At 40.7% G+C, this 21526-nt stretch overlaps 1 protein-coding gene across 7 annotated transcripts in view; it reads right to left on the bottom strand.

Moving 5' to 3' along the window:
* Positions 1–16502: 16502 nt before the first annotated feature.
* The window catches only part of KLHL24 (kelch like family member 24), a 44684-nt gene continuing 39660 nt past the window's right edge, over positions 16503–21526 (bottom strand). For 6 of the 7 annotated variants that reach the window (XM_034999677.1, XM_034999683.1, XM_034999681.1 and 3 more), the window contains one exon: positions 16503–21491. In XM_034999677.1, coding sequence (XP_034855568.1) covers positions 21291–21491 — 201 coding nt within the window. In that variant the 3' untranslated portion in view covers positions 16503–21290. The remainder of the gene's footprint in view (positions 21492–21526) is intronic. The other variant, XM_034999678.1, reaches the window with a different exon arrangement.

Genomic DNA, 21526 nt, shown 5'->3' with positions numbered 1-21526 from the left:
TGGAGCGGGTGACTCTTGGTCTCAGGTTGTGAGTTCAAGCCCCACATTGGGTGCAGAGATTACTTAAAAAATAAAAAACCTTTAGGGGCTCCCGGGTGGCTCAGTTGGTGAAGCATCTAGATGCCTTCGGTGCAGGTCGTGATCCCGGGGTCCTGGGATCGAGCCCCTCATCGAGCCCCATATTAGGCTCCCTGCTTGGTGGGAAGCCTGCTTCTCCCTCTCCCACTCCTCCTGCTTGTGTTCCCTCTCTCTCTCTCTCTCTGTCAAATAAATAAAATCTTTAAAAAAAAAAAAAGCCTGAAGACTTCTGGTTTTAATTTGGTTACATTTTCTTATATTTTTAATTAGCTTTTAGGTGTCCAGTTAATATAGTACTGAGATATTTTCATTTATTTATTGTTTTTGAATAAAGATAAATAAGTGCTGAGCTTATTGGTTGACATAATTTTTAATATCCTTTAATTTCCTTGATGGTATTGACTTGTATGGTCCTCTGCTAGTTTGTTATTTTTTTAAGATTTTATTTATTTATTTGACAGGGAGAGACACAGCGAGAGAGGGAACACAAGCAGAGGGAGTGGGAGAGGGAGAAGCAGGCTTCCTGCCAAGCAGGGAGCCCCATGCGGGGCTCGATCCCAGGACCCTGGGACCATGGCCTGAGCCGAAGGCAGACGCTTAACGACTGAGCCACCCAGGCGCCACCTGTCCTCTGCTAGTTTTTATCATGATGTTTTCCTGGCTTCTTATTTTATGATCCATCTGTTCTAGAAATGCCCCCAAATGCCCTTAGTCAAGAGGTATAATCCTGACTGTAAATAGCCCTCATTGCCAAATATAATAAGAGGCCTCTGGTGGCCTCAGCTGAGCCAAAACAAAGAATGTTGCATATATCAGGTTTCAAAAATCAATTGCTGTGGAGAGTGCTATCCTGTCGACCCTGATGTTGGAACTCTTAATCTGCCTTCACAATGGCAGATTTTGGGATGTTACCCCTGTAATCAGATCTCAGTTCCTCCAGTGCGAGTGAGCAGGGGATTTTCGCTGGTAAAAGCAATCTTCTACAAATTGACCTTGGCACTGATTCGAACCACATGGGTAATAATTTTCATTCTCCAAACATCTCCGAACTCTTATACTTTGTATGACCATTATGATTCTCCTTCTATGCTTATATAATGCCTCATTCATATGTTCAGAGTAAACTCATCCAGATTTGGTGTTCCCCAACTGAGCAGCAGATAATGTCAGAACAGTCATAAATGTGCCTAGAGAAGAATTGTTCACATTATAAAAGGAACAAAAGGAGGAGAAACTGTCAGGGAATTTTCCCTGCTGTTTTGTATTGTAGTCATTGTAGATAAGACCAAGTGGAGAATCTGAGCAGTCAGAGTTTGTGTATAGAATGAATTTGGGTCTTCATAGCTCCAAATGCGGGCAGTCTGTTTTAAAGTAAAAAAACAAAGCAACAAACCCCCATAATATTGGGTATAAAAGCTGGGAAAACTTCTGTGTGACCCTTGACTATATATACTGCTGGTACAATGTTGACACTTTTTTTTTTTAAGTAGGCTCCACACCCAGCGTGGAGCCCAACATGGGGCTTGAACTCACGACCCTGAGATCAAGACCTGAGCTGAGATCAAGAGTCAGACTCTTAACCAACTGAGCCACCCAGGCCTCCCAATGTTGCCATTTATATTTTGCATAAAAGATTTATTTATGCAACAGCAAAGGCATAAGAAGCTGTGCCTCTCCTCTTCCCCTTGTGTCACCTTGTCTCTCTCCTTCATGAACTCTTTCCTTTTTTTTTTTTTAGATTTTTAAAATTTATTTGATAGAGAGAGGGAAAGCACATAGGGAGAGTGGGAGGGAGAAGCAAACTCCCTGCCGAGCAGAAAGCCCGAGGTGGGTCTCCATCTCAGGATCCTGAGATCATGACTGGAGCTGAAGGCAGACACCCAACTGACTGAGACACCCAGGCCCCCTGAACTCTTTCCTTTTAGATGTGATATACACAGCAACTTGGTAGACTTCATATCCATTCTCGACCTGTTCTCCCTTGCCTCCTTCTATAGGAGCTGGACAGTTGAACACTCAATTTCCTACCCTCCCCTGCAGCCAGAAGTAACCATGTGACTCAGTATCCAAGATGAAACCACAGTTCAACGAATGAAAGAACTCCCCAATCAGAGAAAGACAAGCATCATATGATCTCACTGATATGTGGAATTTGAGAAACAAGACAGAGGATCGTAGGGGAAGGGAGGGAAAAATGAAACAAGATGAAACCAGAGAGGGAGACAAATCATAAGAGATTCACTGAGGGTTGCTGGAGTGGAGCTGGGGGGAGGGATGGGGTGGCTGGGTGATGGACATTGGGGAGGGTATGTGCTATGGTGAGCGCTGTGAATTGTGTAAGACTGATGACTCACAGACCTGTACCTCTGAAACAAATAATACATTATATGTTAATTAAAAAAAATTTTTTTTTAAATAAAAGAACTCCCAAAGAAGGAAGAGAATTGTTGCCCCTCTGTCCCCTTGAATTTGGATGTGATTCCTGAAGGTCCAGCAGCCATCCTTCAACCATAAGATTATAAACCAACACCTTAAAAATAGTGGCGCCGAAAGAAAGCAGCAGTCTGGGTCTTTAATGATGGTATTCATCCTCTGTACCAGGTCTAGACCGCCAACTTGCTATGTAAGAAAAATATCCTTTGTTTAAACAACTTGTAGCCCGGTTTTCTATTATTTCTAGCCAAGGACATTCTTGTATGACACAGGAGATTTCTTCAATGTGTTTCTTTCCTGATTTTCCTCAACTTCTCTGATAGTTCTTTCTCAATCTCTTTCCCCTCCTTCTCTTTCTCTGCCAATGCCTAGATACTAAGGTTTCTATGTCATTTGTCATTGTTCTGTTCTCATATCTTTTTTTTTTTTTAAGATTTTATTTATTTATTTGACAGAGAGAGAGAGAGTACAAGCAGGGGGAACAGCAGGGAGAGGGAGAAGCAGGCTCACGCCAAGCAAGAAGCCTGATGCAGGGCTCCATCCCAGGACCCTGAGATCATGACCTGAGCCAAAGGCAGACACTTAACCAACTGAGCCACCCAGGCACCCCTTAGTTCTCATTTCTTGAATAATTTTCTCCATGTGTACAGCTTGAACTGCCCCTTACATACCAATGAGTTTCTAATCTAGACCATAAATTTAGGCCTCTATCCTGAACCTGGACCATTATTTTCAAGTACCTTTAAGACATTTCTCCTTGCATGGCCCTGAAGAAAATTCAGCCTAACCACAGTTACACTCGTTTTTCTCCCCTCCAAAGCTTATTTTCTTCCTTTCTCCCCTATTTTGGTTAGCAGTTCCACCATCAACTCAGTTGTCTAAGATAGAAACTCTGGAATCTTCTACTCCGCATTTACCCTCACAAGTCTCATCCAATTAATTGGTCTCCAGGTGTTAGTTACTGAGTCCACCTTCTTAATTCTTGGTTAATTCTCTCTCCTCTCCTCCCTCAGCCATTGCCCTGGGCCAGGTGCCCACTCTCTCACACCTGGATTCATGCACCTCCTAACTGGTGTGTTGCCTTCCTGGTCTCCCTACCTAATGCATCTCACCTGCCAGCCCAACTTCCTCTAACAGAAATCTGACCATCTCTGCCATTTAAAATGCCTCCCAATGCCCCACCCCCCTTGCTTAGGGCTAGGGGTTCTCAAATTTTAGCATCTGCATTACCTGAAGGACTTGTTCAAACAGATTCCTGGGCCGTCCTCCCGTGTTTTTGATTCAGTAGGTCTGGAGTGGGTCCTCAAATGTGCATTTCTTTTTTTTTTTTTTTTTTTAAGTAGGCTCCACACCCAACGTGGGGCTTCAGCTCATGACCTTGAGCTCAAGAGTTGCATGCTCTACCGACTGAGCCAGCCAGGCGCCCCCTAAAATGTGCCTTTCTAACAAATTTGGGGATGATGCTGATCAAGGACCATACTTTGAGAACCACTGGCCTTGGCTAAAATGAAAACTCATTAACGTCAGGTTTAAGATTATTTACAACGTACCTTCCCAGTTTCTGGCTGCTGCCCCCCACATTCCTGAAGTTATTTCCAGAGTCACCTTCCGCTTCTACGGACGCGCAAGGTCTTGACTCATTCTCTTCCCCCTGCCTGGAATGCATGTCATTCTTCTCATTCTTGGCAAACTCCCTTACCAGTTCTTCAAGGAAAGTCCAGCTCTGACCTTCCATTCTCTTAAAAATTAATTTACTGCTTCCTCCTCTATACTCCTTGGCACTTCATACATAGGGTACTTTATAGTCTTGCTACTTAAACTGTGGTCCTCAACTAATACTAGAGACATCACCTAGGAGCGTGTTAGAAATGTGGACTCTCAGGCTTCACCCCAGACCTATTGTATCAGAATCTACAATTTAACAGGATCCCCAGGTGATTCCTGTGCAAAAAGAAGTGTGAGAAGCACTGCTGGGCACGGCCTCATGCTAGGCATTGTGATGGGTGGTTTGATGACATTATTTCCTTTGATCCCTTCAGGAGTCCCATGCTCATTATTATTGCCCACAATTTATTGAAGAAGTAAGAGGTTGGTAGTAGCAGAGCTGGGATTCAAACCTAGGACCATCTGGCTTAAAAAAAACCCGTGCTTGCCGTATTATACCTATTGTCTCCCTATGACGGGTCTTCACACATAGCATTGTAATTATCTATCCATAGATCTGGCTCCCTGTCCATGTAAGGAAATGCTGCTCTGGGCAAAGTCTCTAGTCTTCAAGGATAAAAACAAGGAAGAATCTTTGTTCTTTCTCACTGTCAACTCCAGTTCTGATAGCAACTTTGGGTAGGATGAGCTTCTTGAAGGAAAGAGTGTACATGAATTTTAAAAATCTAACAGCTTTATTGAGATATAATTCAAACACTACACAATTAACCCATTTAAAGTGCACAATTTGGTGGTTTTTAATATATCCACAGAACTGTGCAACCATTACCACCATCAGTTTTCAAACATATCATCACCCAAAACAAACTGCATGCCCTTCAGCCAGTCACTCTCTGTTTGCCCCCAGCACCCCAACTCTAGGCAACCACGAACCTACCTCTCTGTCTCTGTAGATTTGTCGATTCTGGATGTTTCACATGGATGGAATGGCACAATAGGTAGCCTTTTGTGACTGGCTTCTTTCACTTAGTCTAATGTTTTAAAAATTCAGCCATGCTGTAGCATGTATCAGTGCTTCCCTTCTCTTTATTTCTGAATAAAATTCCATTGTCTGGATATGATACTTTTTATTTGTCCATTCATCAGTTGATAAGACACTTGAGTTGCTTCCACCTTTGGGCTGTTATAAATAATGCTGTTATGAGCACTGCTGTATAAGTTCTTGTGTGGACATACATTTTCAGTTCTCTGGTTATATACCTAGGAGTGGAATTGCCGGGTCATATGGTAACTCTGTGTTTAAGTATCTGAGGACCTGCCAGACTATTTTCTAAAGGAGCTACATCGGGGCACCTGGGTGGCTCAGTCGTAAAGCGTCTGCCTTCGGCTCAGGTCATGGTCCCAGAGTCCTGGAATCGAGCCCTGCATCGGGCTCCCTGCTCCACGGGAAGCCTGCTTCTCCCTCTCCCACTCCGCCTGCTTGTGTTCCCTATCTCGCTCTCTCTCTCTGTCAAATAAATAAATAAAATCTTTTAAAAAAATAAATAAAAATAAAGGAGCTACATCATTTTAAATATTCAGCAGCAGCGATATGGGGATTCCATTTTTTTCCACATTCTTGCCGACATTTGTCATTATTTGCCTTTTTAAAAAATTCAATTTATTTAAACTAAAAAGAACTTATCTTTTTTATTATAATCATTCTAGTGAGTATGAAGTGCTATGTCATGGTGGTTTTGATGTGCATTTCCCTGATAATGAATGATATTGAGCATCCTTTCATGTGCTTGTTAGCCATTTGTATAACTTCCTTGGAGAAATCTCTACTCAGATCTTTTGTCCATTTTTGAACTAGGTTATTTTATTTTATTTCTTAATTTAATTTTTTATTTATTTTATTTTATTTTATTTTATTTTTAAAGATTTTATTTATTTATTCGACAGAGAGAGACACAGCGAGAGAGGGAACACAAGCAGGGGGAGTGGGAGAGGGAGAAGCAGGCTCCCCGCAGAGCAGGGAGCCTGATGCGGGACTCGATCCCAGGACCCTGGGACCACGACCCGAGCCGAAGGCAGTCGCCTAACCAACTGAGCCACCCAGGCGCCCTTAATTTAATTTTTTAATAAGTAGGCTCCATGACCAGTGTGGGGCTCAAACTCGTGACCCTGAGATCAAGAGTTGCATGCTCTACTGACTGAGCCCGTCAGGGGCCCCTTAATTTTATTCTACTTTAAGTAAACTCTACTCCCAAAGCGGCATTTGAACTCATGACCCCAAGATCAAGAGTCACACACTGTACTGACTGAGTCAACCAGGTTCCCCTCCCCTACTTTATTTTTAGTTTTAATTCTAAGTGATCTCTGTAAGTTATGAGTTGAATTGTGGCCTCCCTTCCCTCCAAAGATATGAAGTCCTAACCCCCAAAGCCTCAGAATGTGAATTTACGGAGATACGGTCTTTACAGATATAACCAAGTTAAAATGAAGTCTTCAGGTGGGTCCTAATCCAGTTATGACTGGCATCCTTATAAAAGGGGGGAGGGGCGCCTGGGTGGCTCAGTTGGTTAAGCGACTGCCTTCGGCTCAGGTCATGATCCTGGCGTCCCAGGATCGAGTCCCACATCGGGCTCCCTGCTCAGTGGGGGGTCTGCTTCTCCCTCTGACCCTCCCCCCTCTCGTGCTCTCTCTCTCTATCTCATTGTCTCTCTCAAATAAATAAATAAAATCAAAAAAAAAAAAAAAAGGAGGGGGGAAACCTGGACACAGACAAGCACACAGGTAGATCATCATATGAAGATGAGGGCAGAGATCAGGATGATATAGCAGCAGCTAAGAAACACCAGAGATGGCCAGAAAACACCAGAAGCTAGATGAGAGGCATGGAACATATTCTCCCTCATAGCCCGCAGAAGAAACCAGCCTTGCTGATACTTTGATCTCAGGCTTCCAGCCTCTAGAACTGGGACACGATACATTTTTGTTGTTGAAACCACTCAGTCCATAGAACTTTGTTACGGCAGCCCCAGGAAACTCGTACACTATATATTCTAGATACAAATCCCTGATCAGATAATATGATTTGAAAATATGTTCTCCAATTCTATGGATTGTCTTTTCAGTTTCTTGATAGTATCCTTTGGAGCACAGAAGTTTTTAATTTTCATGAAGTTCAATTTAATTTTTACTCCTTTGCAGGGTTAATTTTCTTTTTAAGGTTTTATTTATTTAAGTAATCTCTACACCCCACATAGGGCTCAAACTCATGACCCCAAGATCAAGAGTCACATGCTCGGGCGCCTGGGTGGCTCAGTTGGTTAAGCGACTGCCTTCGGCTCAGGTCATGATCCCGGAGTCCCGGGATCGAGTCCCGCATCGGGCTCCTTGCTCAGCGGGGAGTCTGCTTCTCCCTCTGACCCTCCTTCCTCTCATGCTCTGTCTCTCATTCTCTCTCTCTCTCAAATAAATAAATAAAATCTTTAAAAAGAGAGAGAGAAAAAGGGTGCCTGGGTGGCTCAGTTGGTTAAGCGACTGCCTTCGGCTCAGGTCATGATCCTGGAGTCCCTGGATTGAGTCCCACATCGGGCTCCCTGCTCAGCGGGGAGTCTGCTTCTCCCTCTGACCCTCCTTCCTCTCATGCTCTCTGTCTCTCATTCTCTCGCTCTCAAATAAATAAATAAAATCTTAAAAAAAAAAAAAAAAGAGTCACATGCTCTTCCCATTGAGCCAGCCAGGTGCCCTTGCAGGGTTAATTTTTGAGCCCAGTCTTTGAGGTTTGTTCTGATCCTAGGAAGGGTCTTCTTAGCCGGTTTCTTAATCTAGTTCTCACTGATAAACTAGCTTGCCTGTGATGTTGTTCATTGGTCTCTTGGAGTCACCAGGAACTTCTTAATGGCTCACCACCATGATTTTCAAGACCTCCCTTAGGTTTGAACTTCCCCACACTTGTTTAAAATAGTCAGTTTTAGGGGCGCCTGGGTGGCTCAGTTGGTTGGGCGACTGCCTTCGGCTCAGGTCATGATCCTGGAGTCCCGGGATCGAGTCCCGCATCGGGCTCCCTGCTCGGCAGGGAGTCTGCTTCTCCCTCTGACCCTCCCCCCTCTTATGTGCTCTCTCTCATTCTCTCTCTCTCAAATAAATAAATAAATCTTTAAAAAAAATTAAAATAAAATAAAATAAAATAGTCAGTTTTACAAGCAGAGTGCTGGGTTGGGGTGGTAGCCTCTGGTCTGCTCGGTCTTTTTGGGGGTGGAACCTCTAACATACAAGCGGGGAGCTGGGGGAAGAGTGTCGTCACCTCTCAGTGATATTTACCTGGAAATCAGCCTAGGCAACGCGGAGATGTGGGGGATGAGGAATGCTAATGGCCTGCGCTTCCCAAAGAGATATTCTTGACTGAAAACTGGGATGAGCCTCACCTTCTTGATCACACTGGCTTGGAGTGTAGCTTCTGTCACATTGAGTTAGGTGGGAGGGTGAGGTTAAGAATGTGAGGTGGCAGGATGCCTGGGTGGCTCAGTCGTTGGGCGTCTGCCTTCGGCTCAGGTCATGATCCCAGGGTCCTGGGATCGAGCCCCGCATCGGGCTCCCTGCTCGGCGGGAAGCCTGCTTCTCCCTCTCCCTCTCCCACTCCCCCTGCTTGTGTTCCCTCTCTCGCTGTCTTTCTCTGTCAAATAAATAAATAAAATCTAAAAAAAAAAAAAAAAAAAAAAAAAGAATGTGAGGTGGCTTAAGTGCTACAGACTCTGTCTGTTCTTACTAAATTTCAGTAGATTTTCTTGAATAAATGTTTCTTCACTTACTATATGCCCTTAGGGCAATTTCTAGAGACTTTAAATGGTTTCTTTTCTTTTTTTTTTTTTTTTTAATCATTTCACCAGTTACAGTTGTTTTGCTGGGGTGTGGGTCCATAAAACTCTTCACACCACTATTCTGGGAGTAATTTATAACATTTTGATAAAAACAGGATCATTGTAGCTGTGGGGGTAGGGTTAATAGGTGGGGGGTAGGGATATCAGTAGCAGAATAAGTCAGGAATAGAAGATTGGGTAGCAATCAATTAAGACTTCCAGTTAGCATAACAAAAGAGGGCAATAGCTGTAAACCAAACTGGGGACCGCTAAAAAATTTTGGAGGCTTTAAAACTTCCCTATTCCTTTGTTTTTTGACATACCCCTCATGCTTCCCCTAGTGATTATCAATAAAATAAATATTCATTACCTACTCTGTACCAGGCACTTTGTCAGGTCCTAGGAATAGAGTTAGGTTAATAAGACAGACTTGGTCCTTGCCCTCAAGGAATGAAGAATAAATCCGTTCGGAAATCGGAAAGGCTTTATAGAAGAGGCAGCGTTTGAGTTGGACTCGGAAGCAAGGAAAGGGTTGCTCCAAACCTAAATTTAGACAGAAACCCAAAACCTAATAATAAGGTCAGGGGAAGTCACTGTTATGTACGATGCTATGAAATCATTAGGAATATAATTTAACATATATTGATGAGATTTTCCAGTTCTAGGCATATTCAAAATAGGTCATTTGTCACTGGTGCTCTACCTTCTCTTCTCTCTTTCACTTTTCAGTGACCTGGGGCTTTCCGATACTATCCACTAAGTCTTCTTAGTCCAGCTCGTCCTTTCCCTTGGACTGGATTCTTGGCTAGATCCTTGGATTTCACCAAATAAGAAATGGTTCCTGATTTTAAAGAGTCCATAACCTGGGAGAGGTAGGTAAAGAGTCAAATAAACAGAAAAGTACCATGACAGAGGTATATAAAGGGGGTAATGGGGATACGCAAGAACTCATCTAACTCAGACTGGGGTGGGAAGAGAGTGGTCATGGGATTTCCCCCAAGGAGATGAATTCTAAACTCTTTCAGAGAATGGGAGAGATAGCTGGAGGTCATGTATTCCAGAAGAAGAAAGCCAAGGCACAGAGATTGGTAAATCCATGAAGCATTCCACTCCCCTGCCTCCCCTCCAAGATTTGGGGAATTCCATATTGTATTTATTTTGGCAAGAAGCAAAGCCTTCCTCTCCCTAAAGAATTCAGATCTCTCTCCCTGACCCTTAGCAACCAGTAGGTATATGAACTACTGTCAATCAATTGATCGTTTCCACCAGGGATTTCAATCAAGGAGTAAATGAGGTAAAGATAAATTCATTAGCAGTTATGGTGGATCGGCAGGGATGTTCCATTCAGATTGTTTCCGCTTAAAGATCACTGTTGTGTGTCCTTCTTCATGGCTCTTTTCTGCCTGTTTTCCAGGTCTGATACTTGGCTCTCTCATCAGTTCTGTGAGCCTTTACTGCCTTCCAATAAATTCCTTATTCAGATATATTTGGTTTCAGTCACATGCCAGCTTTGATCTTAGGCAAACCATTTGGGAGGCTCTTCCACACAAGAGATGATGAAGGCCTGAACTAAGACATTGGGAGGGAGAATGGAAAGATAGCTAGACGGAGGGACAGATAGATAGATAGGCAGATTTAGATATCAAAGAGGAAGAATTCCAAGCACAAGGTAGATACTCAATATATATTTGAATGCATGATTGAATAACAGAAAAAAATTACTTCTGGATTTCTGTCTTTGAGAAGCGATTTTGTTGCTATTTGTTGCAGAAGAGAGAATACAAGATAAGTGAGTGTTTTTGGAGAAAGAGATTCTAGAGTTTCAGGTGCTAGTAGTCCCATATTAAAGACTAAGGCAGAAATTTCTAAAAGACATTTGGATACAAGCAGGAGCGCCTTTTTGGTGCAGTTGGTGGAGCAGGCAACTCTTGATCTTGGAGTGGTTAGTTCAAGCCCCGTGGTGGCTGTAGAGCTTACTTAAAAAATATTAAATTTAAAAAAAAAGACATCTGGATACAAGAATATTGACTGAATATTTATATTTAGGAGTCTTCAAATACAGTTATAACTGGAGCCGAAGAAGTGGATAAATTACCCAGGATAATGGCAGAAATCAAAATTAAGAGCAAGACTGTGAGTCGGATGTCAAATTTGCTATCAACAACATGGTGAATGGTAGGTATATGGAAGCCGCAAGATGAGAAGTGAAAAATGCAACAAACCAGGGCATTAGTGGGCGCCTGGCTTGCTCATTCAGTAGAGCATGCGGCTCTTGATCTCAGGGTTATGAGTTTAAGCTCCATATTGGGTGTGGAGCCTACTTAAAAGCCAAACCCCCCCCCCCCAAAAGCCACAACCAAAGAAACCCAGGCATTAGTGCAATGTTTCCTTGTCTTAGCAAGCAGCCCTACCCTGATTGCTATGCAGTTCCTCACTTGACAGAAAGCTTCTGGAGGACAGGGTCTATCTCATTTGATGTATTAATCCCATGGCACCTTGTTCAGTGCTTGGCACAACTGGAAAGAAGAGACCATAAAATCTCTTTACTCTGAAAATTGATGATTCTTTATTCTTATTTACACAGTTCTCGGTAACTGGAATGCCTATAACTTCCTCTATCACACTATATAGAATTTATCTGTTCACATGTCCGCTTCCCTTATCAATCTATAAACCTTAAGAACAGGGACTGTAACATTCATCATTGCAATGCCAGTAGGAAACATTCTGCCCGATCCACATCAAGGACTCCAATGCTTGCCAAATAAATGAATAAATGAACAAATGAAATCTCTAAACTATTAATTACTACCATTCCTGATGAAGCACCATTGCCATGAACAGTGCTGAGTGCTTTTACGTTCTAATTTAATCCTCAAACCAAGCCTAGGTGGGAAGGGGGAAACTGAAACTCAGAAAGGTTAAATATCTTACCCAAAGACGTATAGGTAGTAAATGTTAAAGCTGGCATTTGTAAACAGTTGACTTTTTTAAAAAAATATTTTTTATTTATTTATTTGAGAGAGAGTGAGTGACAGAGAGCACACGCAGGGGGAGCAGCAGAGGGAGAGGGAGAAGTAGGCTCCCCACTGAGCAGGGAGCCCGATGCAGGGCTCGATCCCAGGACCCTGAGATCATGACCTGAGCCGAAGGCAGACGCTTAATGACTGAGCCACCCAGGTGCCTATAAACAGTTGATTTTATTTTTTTTAATTTTTTTTAAAGATTTTATTTATTTATTTGAGAGAGAGAGAATGAGAGACAGAGAGCACGAGAGAGAAGAGGGCAGAGGGAGAAGCAGACTCCCTGCTGAGCAGGGAGCCCGATGCGGGGCTCGATCCCGGGACTCCAGGATCACGACCTGAGCCAAAGGCAGTCGCTTAACCAACTGAGCCACCCAGGCGCCCCTATAAACAGTTGATTTTAAAACCTATTTTCACGGGGCGTCTGGGTGGCTCAGTTGTTAAGCATCTGCCTTCGGCTTGGGTCATGATTCCAGGGTCCTGGGATCAAGCCCCGCATGGGGCTCCCTGATTGGTGGGAAGCCTGCTTCTCCCTCTCCCACTCCCCCTGCTTGTGTTCCTGCTCTCGCAGTTTCTCTCTGTCAAATAAATAATATCTTTAAAAAAAATAAAATAAAACCTATTTTCACATTATGTTGCCACCGAGCCTAGTCTAAGTGTGACAACTAGGACTTTTCAGAAAACCAGGATTAGTGGGTGGCTCCACAGTGCTAACTTTATCATTAGGGCAATGATTCCCAAGGGACTTTTTTCTACATAAATCAGTCCTGTGTCCTCTGAGAAGATGAGATCAAATATGCAAAGATTTTAATGAAGACATGCAAGGAAATGCTCTGTGAGGGAAAACATGGGGAGAGAGCCGTTAGATGCTAAAAGCAAGTGAAGGGAAGAGGGAAAGAAGGTTGGATAGAAACATCCTGCATTACCATGTAACCTAATGAAGGCTGTACAAATTAGAATGGGAGGCATGGAGCCAAAATTCACCATCAGGAAAGACCTGTCTCGGGGCACCTGGGTGGCTCAGTTGGTTAGGTGTTGGACTCTTGATTTCCGCTCAGGTCATGATCTCAGGGTTGTGAGATCGAGACCCGTGTCGGGCTCCACGCTGAGTAGGGAACCTGCGTAAGATTCTCTCTCTTCCTCTGCCCATCACCCCCCACCCCTCTTAAAAAAAAAGAAGAAGGAGGAGAAGAAGAAGGAAAAGAAGGAGAAGAAGGAGAGAAAAGAAACGAAAAGGAGAGACCTATCTTTCAGGAACACATGTGCCTTAAGTAGCCCTGCCACATGGCATTGGCTGGGAGCAGCTGGTGGGATGCATGGCCTCTGTGCAAATGCGAGATGGACTTCAAAGCCAGCAGCTGGGGCATTATTTGGTCAGTTATGCTCCCTGTAGTTGGAGGCTGGCCAGGCCCATTTCCATGGCTGCCATACCATACTCGAAAGCTTTCTGAAGCGTTGCTTTTGCTTTCTCTTTTGTTTTACCTCTTCTGTTGTACACGTGTGGACACTGAATTCCTATAAAGCCCTACCATCTTTGGTATCATCCACCAAATCCCAGTAGGATGGAGAGTGTGTGTGAAAAAATAAATTTTTTTTTTAAAGATTTTATTTATTTATTTGACAGAGAGAGACACAGAGAGAGAGGGAACACAAGCAGGGGGAGTGGGAGAGGGAGAAGTAGGCTCCCGGCAGAGCAGAGAGCCCGATGCGGGGCTCAATCCCAGGACCCCGGGATCATGACCTGAGCCGAAGGCAGACGCCCAATGACTGAGCCACCTAGGTGCCCCTGAACAAATAAATTTGATTTTCTTTCTTCCTTCCTTTTCCTTCCTTCCTTCGAGAGAGAGAGAGTGTGTGTGTGAGAGTGGGAGGAGGGGCAGAGGGAGAGAATCTGACGGCAGAGCCTGACTTGGGGCTCGATTCCATGATCCATGAGATCATGACCTGAGCTGAAACCAAGTTGAGGCTTAACCAACTGCACCACCCAGGCACCCCTCCATGTGATCTTTTAAAATCTCCTTTTCTTCTTCCATTTGGACAAGATGCCTCCCTTTACTGTACTTTCTCTAAATAAAAGGGTATCAGTGCTCAAAGCCTGGACTCTTTGGACTGATTCCTCTTTAGCGCTTTGGTTGCAGTACATATGTACTGATTATTATGTTTATCAAACTATGACTCAAAAATCCTGTTTTAAGGTCTATTCTGAACAGGCTCTTGTATTGCCATAAAAAACAGAAATTGGTGCTTTTTTACCCCCTAAAACATTAAGTCCCTCTGTGCTTTGTGAGTCTTAATTTATAAAGGTGACTGAGTGACAATACAAAGAGGTCAGTGCCATTGAGATAAAAGTTTAATGTTACTCATGGTTCCTCCATGTCATGCAGGGCCACAGAGAAAGCACCATTGTCAGGAGGCAAAAAGAAATGAGGGGAGAGCATATGCTAGAGCTTTTATTGGCGTTTCCATGAGGAAGTCAAGGCAGGACAGGGTGTACAGTTTAAGACTGGCTAGTTTTAATAATTCCGGCAGGCTTCAGGACAGAGGAGCTGTTCACAGTTGTCTGGTACCTGGCCCTGGAGTGATTCAGGGTAGGGAAAATATTGGCTTGGTGTGTGAGAATTAAAGGAGGTGCCTGGGGGTATGGACGAAAGATTGTTTGATTTATATATGAAACGTAGGTTCACTGACAAGTTGGTTACTGTTTCCAGGAATTAGCTAGTTTTAGGAAGGGCAGTTTCTCCCAGCAAAGTTCCCCCAAGATGTCAAAACGTTATATAATATAAACAAAAAATAAAGGCCTCAACAAAATTAGGAGGAAAACCATGCCTTTTGATTTTCTGAATCTCCATCAATGGTTAATATCAGAGAAGCAGAAGGCAGGTTTAGCCCATTTTTTCCCTCGTTCTATTAAGAGTGCAGATGATTTTTTTCCTTAAAGTAAGCTCTACCCGGGGCACCTGGGTGGCTCAGTTGGTTAAGTGTCTGCCTTCAGCTCAGGTCATGATCCCAGGGTCCTGGGATTGAGCCCTGAGTCATGCTCCCTGCTTAGCAGGGGAGTCTGCTTCTCCCTCTCTCTCTGCCCCCACCACCGCCCCCTGCTTGTGCTGTCTCAAATAAATAAAATCTTAAAAAAAAAATAAAGTAAGCTCTTTATGTTTTACATGGGGCTTGAACTCAACAACCCTGAGATCAAGAGTCACATGCTCTACCTATTGAGCCAGCCAGGCGCCTCAAGAGTGCAGGTGATTTTTAAAGATAAAATTGAAATTACAAGAGGCTTCTATTCCTTAACCATTGTCCATGGTTTTCCAACTTTAAGCTAACAAATACTTTTTATTTTTTCAACTCCTTCCCTACTTTTACGTATTGCATTTTTGTCCTAAACCACCTGCATGGACAAGGAGCCAACATTTATGTTCTCTTCCGTGCCAGAACTATTCACCCTTTAACACACGTCCCCTTAGCTCATCTTCTTACAACAAGCCTGTGAAGTGGGGATCATGACCTGTCCTAGAATAAGGAAAGTATGGTTCAGGGGTTAAATGGCTTTATGGTAGAGCACTGGTTGGAATCAGTTCTGATGAAGCCAATGCACTTTCCAGGTGTTGCTACAAAGGAATTGAGTCAAAGGAAAAATTGTTAGCATTTATTATTTAAGAAGCACTCTAACTTGCCATTTTTATGGCACAATTTAAAAACTAAGCATAAAAAGCTAAGCCACATGCTTCTATAACGTTATTTGTTATCTTCTCAAAATTTTACTTTTGTTAATGTAAAATCAGACATTGCCTCTCCCATAAGTAATATGCCCTCTCTTTGACATCTGAAAGAAAATTTCTTAAGTCCTTTACTCTTAATATCACTACAGGGGTACTTTTGAGAGTCAAATCAAAGAACACTAGAGTACACATTATGGGTAACTTTCTGGTAATTAAAATTTTTTTTGTGGATAGGTAACACTTCCATGTGGTTCAGACTAAAACATTGATTATATGCATATTTATACATAATTACATACAATTATATAATGAGTATGCAGGGGTGTTTCCTTTTTACTTGCTCCTCAGCCACCGTATTTCTTCATATACACCAATGTTTTAGTTTATTCTTCTAGTTACTTTATGGACATACCAGTAAATTTGCACATATATTAATATGAATTTTCCTCCATCCCTTTTTTTTGCACAACCATTTGGATGTATTTATGTTATTTACTTATTTGACAGAGAGAGAGACAGAGAGGGAACACAAGCAGGGGAAGCAGCAGAGGGAGAAGCAGGCTTCCCACTGAGCAAGGAGCCCTAAGTGGGGCTCCATCCCAGGATCACGACCTGAGCCAAAGGCAGACACCCAACGACTGAGCCACCCAGGCACCCCTCATTTGGATGTATTTAAAATAAAACAAAACAACAAGTTTTTGGTAAACAAAATTTAATACAACTGTATAGTCAAATAATAATGGTTAAAGGACATTTTATTAGATACAACTTTACAAAAATTAAACTATGCACAAAGTATATCTAAACAAGACATTAAGTATTACTGTGCTACAACCAAATTGAGAACAAATGACAAAGCATTTTTTTTCACTGTGAATTCTTGGAGCCTCTCACTGAAAGCCAATGACATTTGGCTGCCATAGGTCTATACAAGTTGTAAAGCATATTATGCTTTTTTTCAACTCTGTAATTGTTGTCTTAGCTCCAGAAATTCTCAATAATTTAAATAAAGAAACTGGGGGCGGGGAGGGATGATGGGGACAGCAAGAGTAAGAACTTTCAGGAAATAAAAAAGACTATAGAAGGAAAAAAATTGTACATAAGGATGGAACAAAAATAAGTACATTTACTTTTCTGACATTAGATGTAGATATTGCAAATGATGTTTTCAAATGTTTCATCAATGTTAGATGTTTGTCTGAATATCTTAAAAAGCACCTTGGTAACAAAAACAAAACCCTCAAATATAATAAAACTCCAAACAGTCAACAACATTTCTTAATATTCTCATTCTGCCAAGCAACCACATGGTGCTTATTAAAAAATTTAAGAAGGGGAGTTTACTTACTCTGTAGGAAACCAATATGAAACTCATCTAAGGTAAGCTTCATTTAGTATGAAAACAAAAGTTGAAATAGCACTAGAGAACTTAAGGCACATAAACAAATTCAGATGCAGTTATTTTGAAAACATTAGAACAAATTCTTTTTCTTTGGAACAATATATAAAATAAGTTATATGACTACTGCTGTTTTAAAAAAATTATTTATGATGATCATCTTTAGCACTAAGTAAATTTAATATCTAAGGCAATCACACAAATGTAACAGTCATAAAAAACATTAAAAAATGTCTGAAATATGTTGAAAATGTCTCTGGAATTATCAGTTCACACTCTGGCTCAAGTGCTTTCTGATGTCTAGCATTAGATGTGACAGTAAGTAGAGCTACCTAGTCAAACCTACTTAAAGGCCAACCAAATTGCCCCCATTCTGGTTACCTGATATGGCGAATTTGTTTATTTAACTAAAAAGAATAATGGGGTGAGGTGATGTAAACCTGGCTTTCAATATAATGCACAAGAAATTCTAGTAAGGCCAAAATTATGTTGAGGTTAACTGGTGTCTTGAGTTTAGTCAAATAAAGGCTTCCATAGGAAACCTTTAAGAGACATTATCTTATCACTTGGCACCACATAAATAGCTCTCTCTTCTCTTTGAAAATACACTCTGGAGATGTCTTTTCCACATATAAATCTCAAGACACGAAAGGCACACACAACAATTCAAACCCTCTCTTTTCATGTTTGGGTTCTCACAGCAATTCTTTTTTTAAAAAAATCTATTGCCATATCCAGACAACAGGAAAAAAAAAAAATACACACCTGGTTTGCGTATTGACAAAAGTAGTATAACTGAACCTTTGTCTTTCCTGAGTTTCACAAGGGTATATGACAGTAGAGAGACATAAACAATTCGTATTCACTAAGAGAAAATGTATCAGTCCACAAAACATTTTCATCTTTCTAAATATAAAAGAATGAATGTTCAACCACCACCTGTGTGAAGCCCCTTTACCGAATTAAATTTACTCTAGGATCATGAAGTTTATATAGTTATGGCACTTTAAACACCCCAAATAGGCAAAAATGACAAGTTAATATCCTCCCTGAGTATTTACATCATTTTTTTCTTACCACCTGGTTTAAATGGAGTAAATATATTTCAGTCATCTAGGGAAACAAAAGGTCACTGAAGATTCAATAAGCTATTTCATACCTGTGCAGTAGTCAGTGGGAAGATTAAATTTGAAAACAAAGGTCTACTGTTGTAAATTTAGACCACTCATCAATAGGAAAACACACGTTCATGAACAAAAAACAAGTATACTTTCCTGTTAATCCACAAAACATACACTTGAATTCCTTTTCCCACCGAGATATCACAGATGGGTTTAGCAAACTTGTCTCTACCTCCAATTTGTTTTCTGATCTCATGAAAATTTATGTATTACATAGATTCTGACTGTATACAAGTCATTATACTAATACTCATGTACTTTCAAACTTTTTTAAGAATCTCTACACCCAATGTGGGGCTCAAACTCATGACCCCAAGATCAAGAGTCGCATACTCTACTGACTGAGCCAGCCAGGTGCCCCTCATCATGTACTTTCAAATGTAAAAGAGTATTATAGAAATGTCTCAATAAAAAAAATCTTCCGGAAATGAATTTAATGAAGTCAACCAATTCTTACTTTCTGATCATCACAAACTGATCAAATTCTTGGTGTTTGTATATATGTGTGTACATGGCCATACTATCTATCTATACATGTATATACATACATACTAACCCAAAGGCTTATATGAGCATCTCCTATCAAAAGGAAATCTGTCAACTATGCGATGACAGTATGAATATAATCTGACACAATTTGGTTGATGAATCCCTTTTGGTATACTAATTATACCCTAAAATTCTTTTATCAATGCTAACACCATTACTTATCAACAATCGGTAAAGGAAGATAAATAGTTAAAGGATATTAAAATACCAGTTGAGTAATTTCAAAAATTGTTAATTTCATAGGATTCAAGCTAAGTTTTTGGTGGCTTAATTCATGTAGCTTTAAATTACGTAGAAAAAAATTAAACAATATTGTCATGAGGTCTATGTTTAAACAAATTGTTTTATAGGATTTCATTTCAAATTTAGTACAATAAACACATGGATATTAAAAATAAATGTATAAAGAAATACAAGTAAATACTTAATACTTTTACAATAGACAAAAGTACTACAATACAAGTGATCTTGAGAAAGTTTGTGTGTGAAGTGTCTGTATTTATGGATGGGCATGATCTTACAAATAGACATGAAAATAACAAGTGTCATTTGTATAATCCTCAGCATTTACAAAACACTTTTCTCATACATTATCTCATCTACCGCAAAGAATCTCTGAACTAAATAGGTTCCATTATCTACAAAAGGTATATTGCAGATGTTTACTTTAGAATTAAAACAAGTATCCCAATTGTATTTACAATGGTCTTTCAACTAAAATGATAGAAAATTATTTCCTGAATTGCTCTGACAATTATCAGAAAAAGGTACATATCATTTCCAAATTATGATTTGAAAAATTTAATTCCCTAAACATTTATAAGATCTTTAGAATTTTCCTCAGAATTCAGATTCCAGCTAAATTGGCATTGATGCCATATAGTTTTTAGAAATCTCTGTATCCTTCTGAGATGAGAAAACAAAATGGTTTATCTATGTTAGGTTTTTTTTATTACTAACTTGGTTTTAACAGAAATCTGGTGGCACTATAATCACACATTTGCATCATCTCTCCTGTGACAAGGAGTATATAATTATGTGAGACAACAATAGTGCCTGGGCAGCCGAAACCCAGCAGGCTACCTGGTACAGCCCTGGAACATCCCTAAAATGTGGTGAATTATATGTTCACCCAGGAATAACAGTAATCACTTATACTACAGTTCCTGCCATTCCATTTGCCTTAGAAAAAATTTTATATTCCTCTCTGAAAACCAGTAAGCTTATAAACTGGAGTTGAAAAACCCAGACAAAGGCAATTTGTTGTAGAGAAGCTTGAGCATGTTGACCAGGATTTTCCACAATTGGTACCAACTGAAAGGTTTATCTTAAAAGACTGCGAATACCACTGTTAGTTTTTTTGGATAGCTAAAAAATGGACCCACTGATAGGTGGTCCCTGCTTTATCCTTTAAAGGCAACTCAAGAGTGGAGACTCCAGCATTTTTCCTGTTCACAGGAAAGGAGGATAACCAGGGAAGAGGTCCTCACCCAAAGCACCATACTAATGAAGTCAAACCCTACTGGGCTAGGGAGAAAACCTGTCCTTGTTTTCTACAAAATAGTATCACAAAATGGATTTCGACTCTCTTGCCAGGTTCAAGAAAAGGTGCTTCCTTAGAGGATTTAGAGATGATACATAAGTACTTTGAGAGCCACAGTGGATCGTTTTTCCCTTCAATGGTCTTACATAATTTTTTCTTAGGAATTAACCTATAATTTTAATCTGCATTTTAGGGGCACTTGCTTTTCTATCTCCTACCCAATGTTCTTCCAAAAATACGTTTAATATAAGCAATTCTAAGAAGTCATGATAATTCAGTATTTTATAATACTCAAATTGTTGTCATTACATTTTTATCAATTACTGAAAAAAAAAACCTTCAATAAAATTAATCAGTTTGGATATATTTTTAGTGAAAAAGATTTTTTAAACTGACTTCCTCCCTTTGTAAGCATTCTAAGCATTATGTGAGTCAACCTAAATGGAGCCTAAGTCATGCAATTTTCTATACATGTATGACAAAATAAGGAACATACAGGCTTACAGATAAACATATATAAATGGAGAAACCATTCACAAGTTCCTAAAAGTTACACAGGCAGACATTATTTCCTACTCCACATGAGTTTCTTACAAATACTTACAAAGGTATACTCTCAAAACCCAAGCAATAACCACTATTACTTTCAACAACAACAAATTTTTTTTCCCAATTACAGGAAAGGCTTTATTACAGTTTGAAAGATTGATACTTCAGGGGGAAAGGCACCACAATTACTATTTTTACTTTTTTGTGTACATGGCACAAAGGAGATATGTCAAGTTCCCACTCTGGAGTTCTTAGAGCCTCTCATTTTGGATCAGTGTGGCTTCTTGGGTGAGGTATCCTGGCTTTAGAGCTTAAAGCATTTTTCATTGTATCTATGTATAGTCACACAGCCGTGATAGGACACTGGCCTGGGCATTGCGGCCACCCCTGTGATGATACTTGTTGCAGGGTCATAACAGAGAATAGTGTCTGTGGCTTCTCCGTTTTCCCGTCTTCCACCCAGGATATATATTTTACCATTACACACAGACATACCACAGTTTTCCTGTTGAACCAAATACATAAAAAAAAAAAAAAAAA

Source organism: Mirounga leonina, unplaced genomic scaffold, assembly GCF_011800145.1.
Source record: "Mirounga leonina isolate KUSES-001 unplaced genomic scaffold, KU_Mleo_1.0 Mir_115, whole genome shotgun sequence".
Lineage (NCBI taxonomy): Eukaryota > Metazoa > Chordata > Mammalia > Carnivora > Phocidae > Mirounga > Mirounga leonina.
This window is presented reverse-complemented; position numbering and strand designations above follow the sequence as displayed.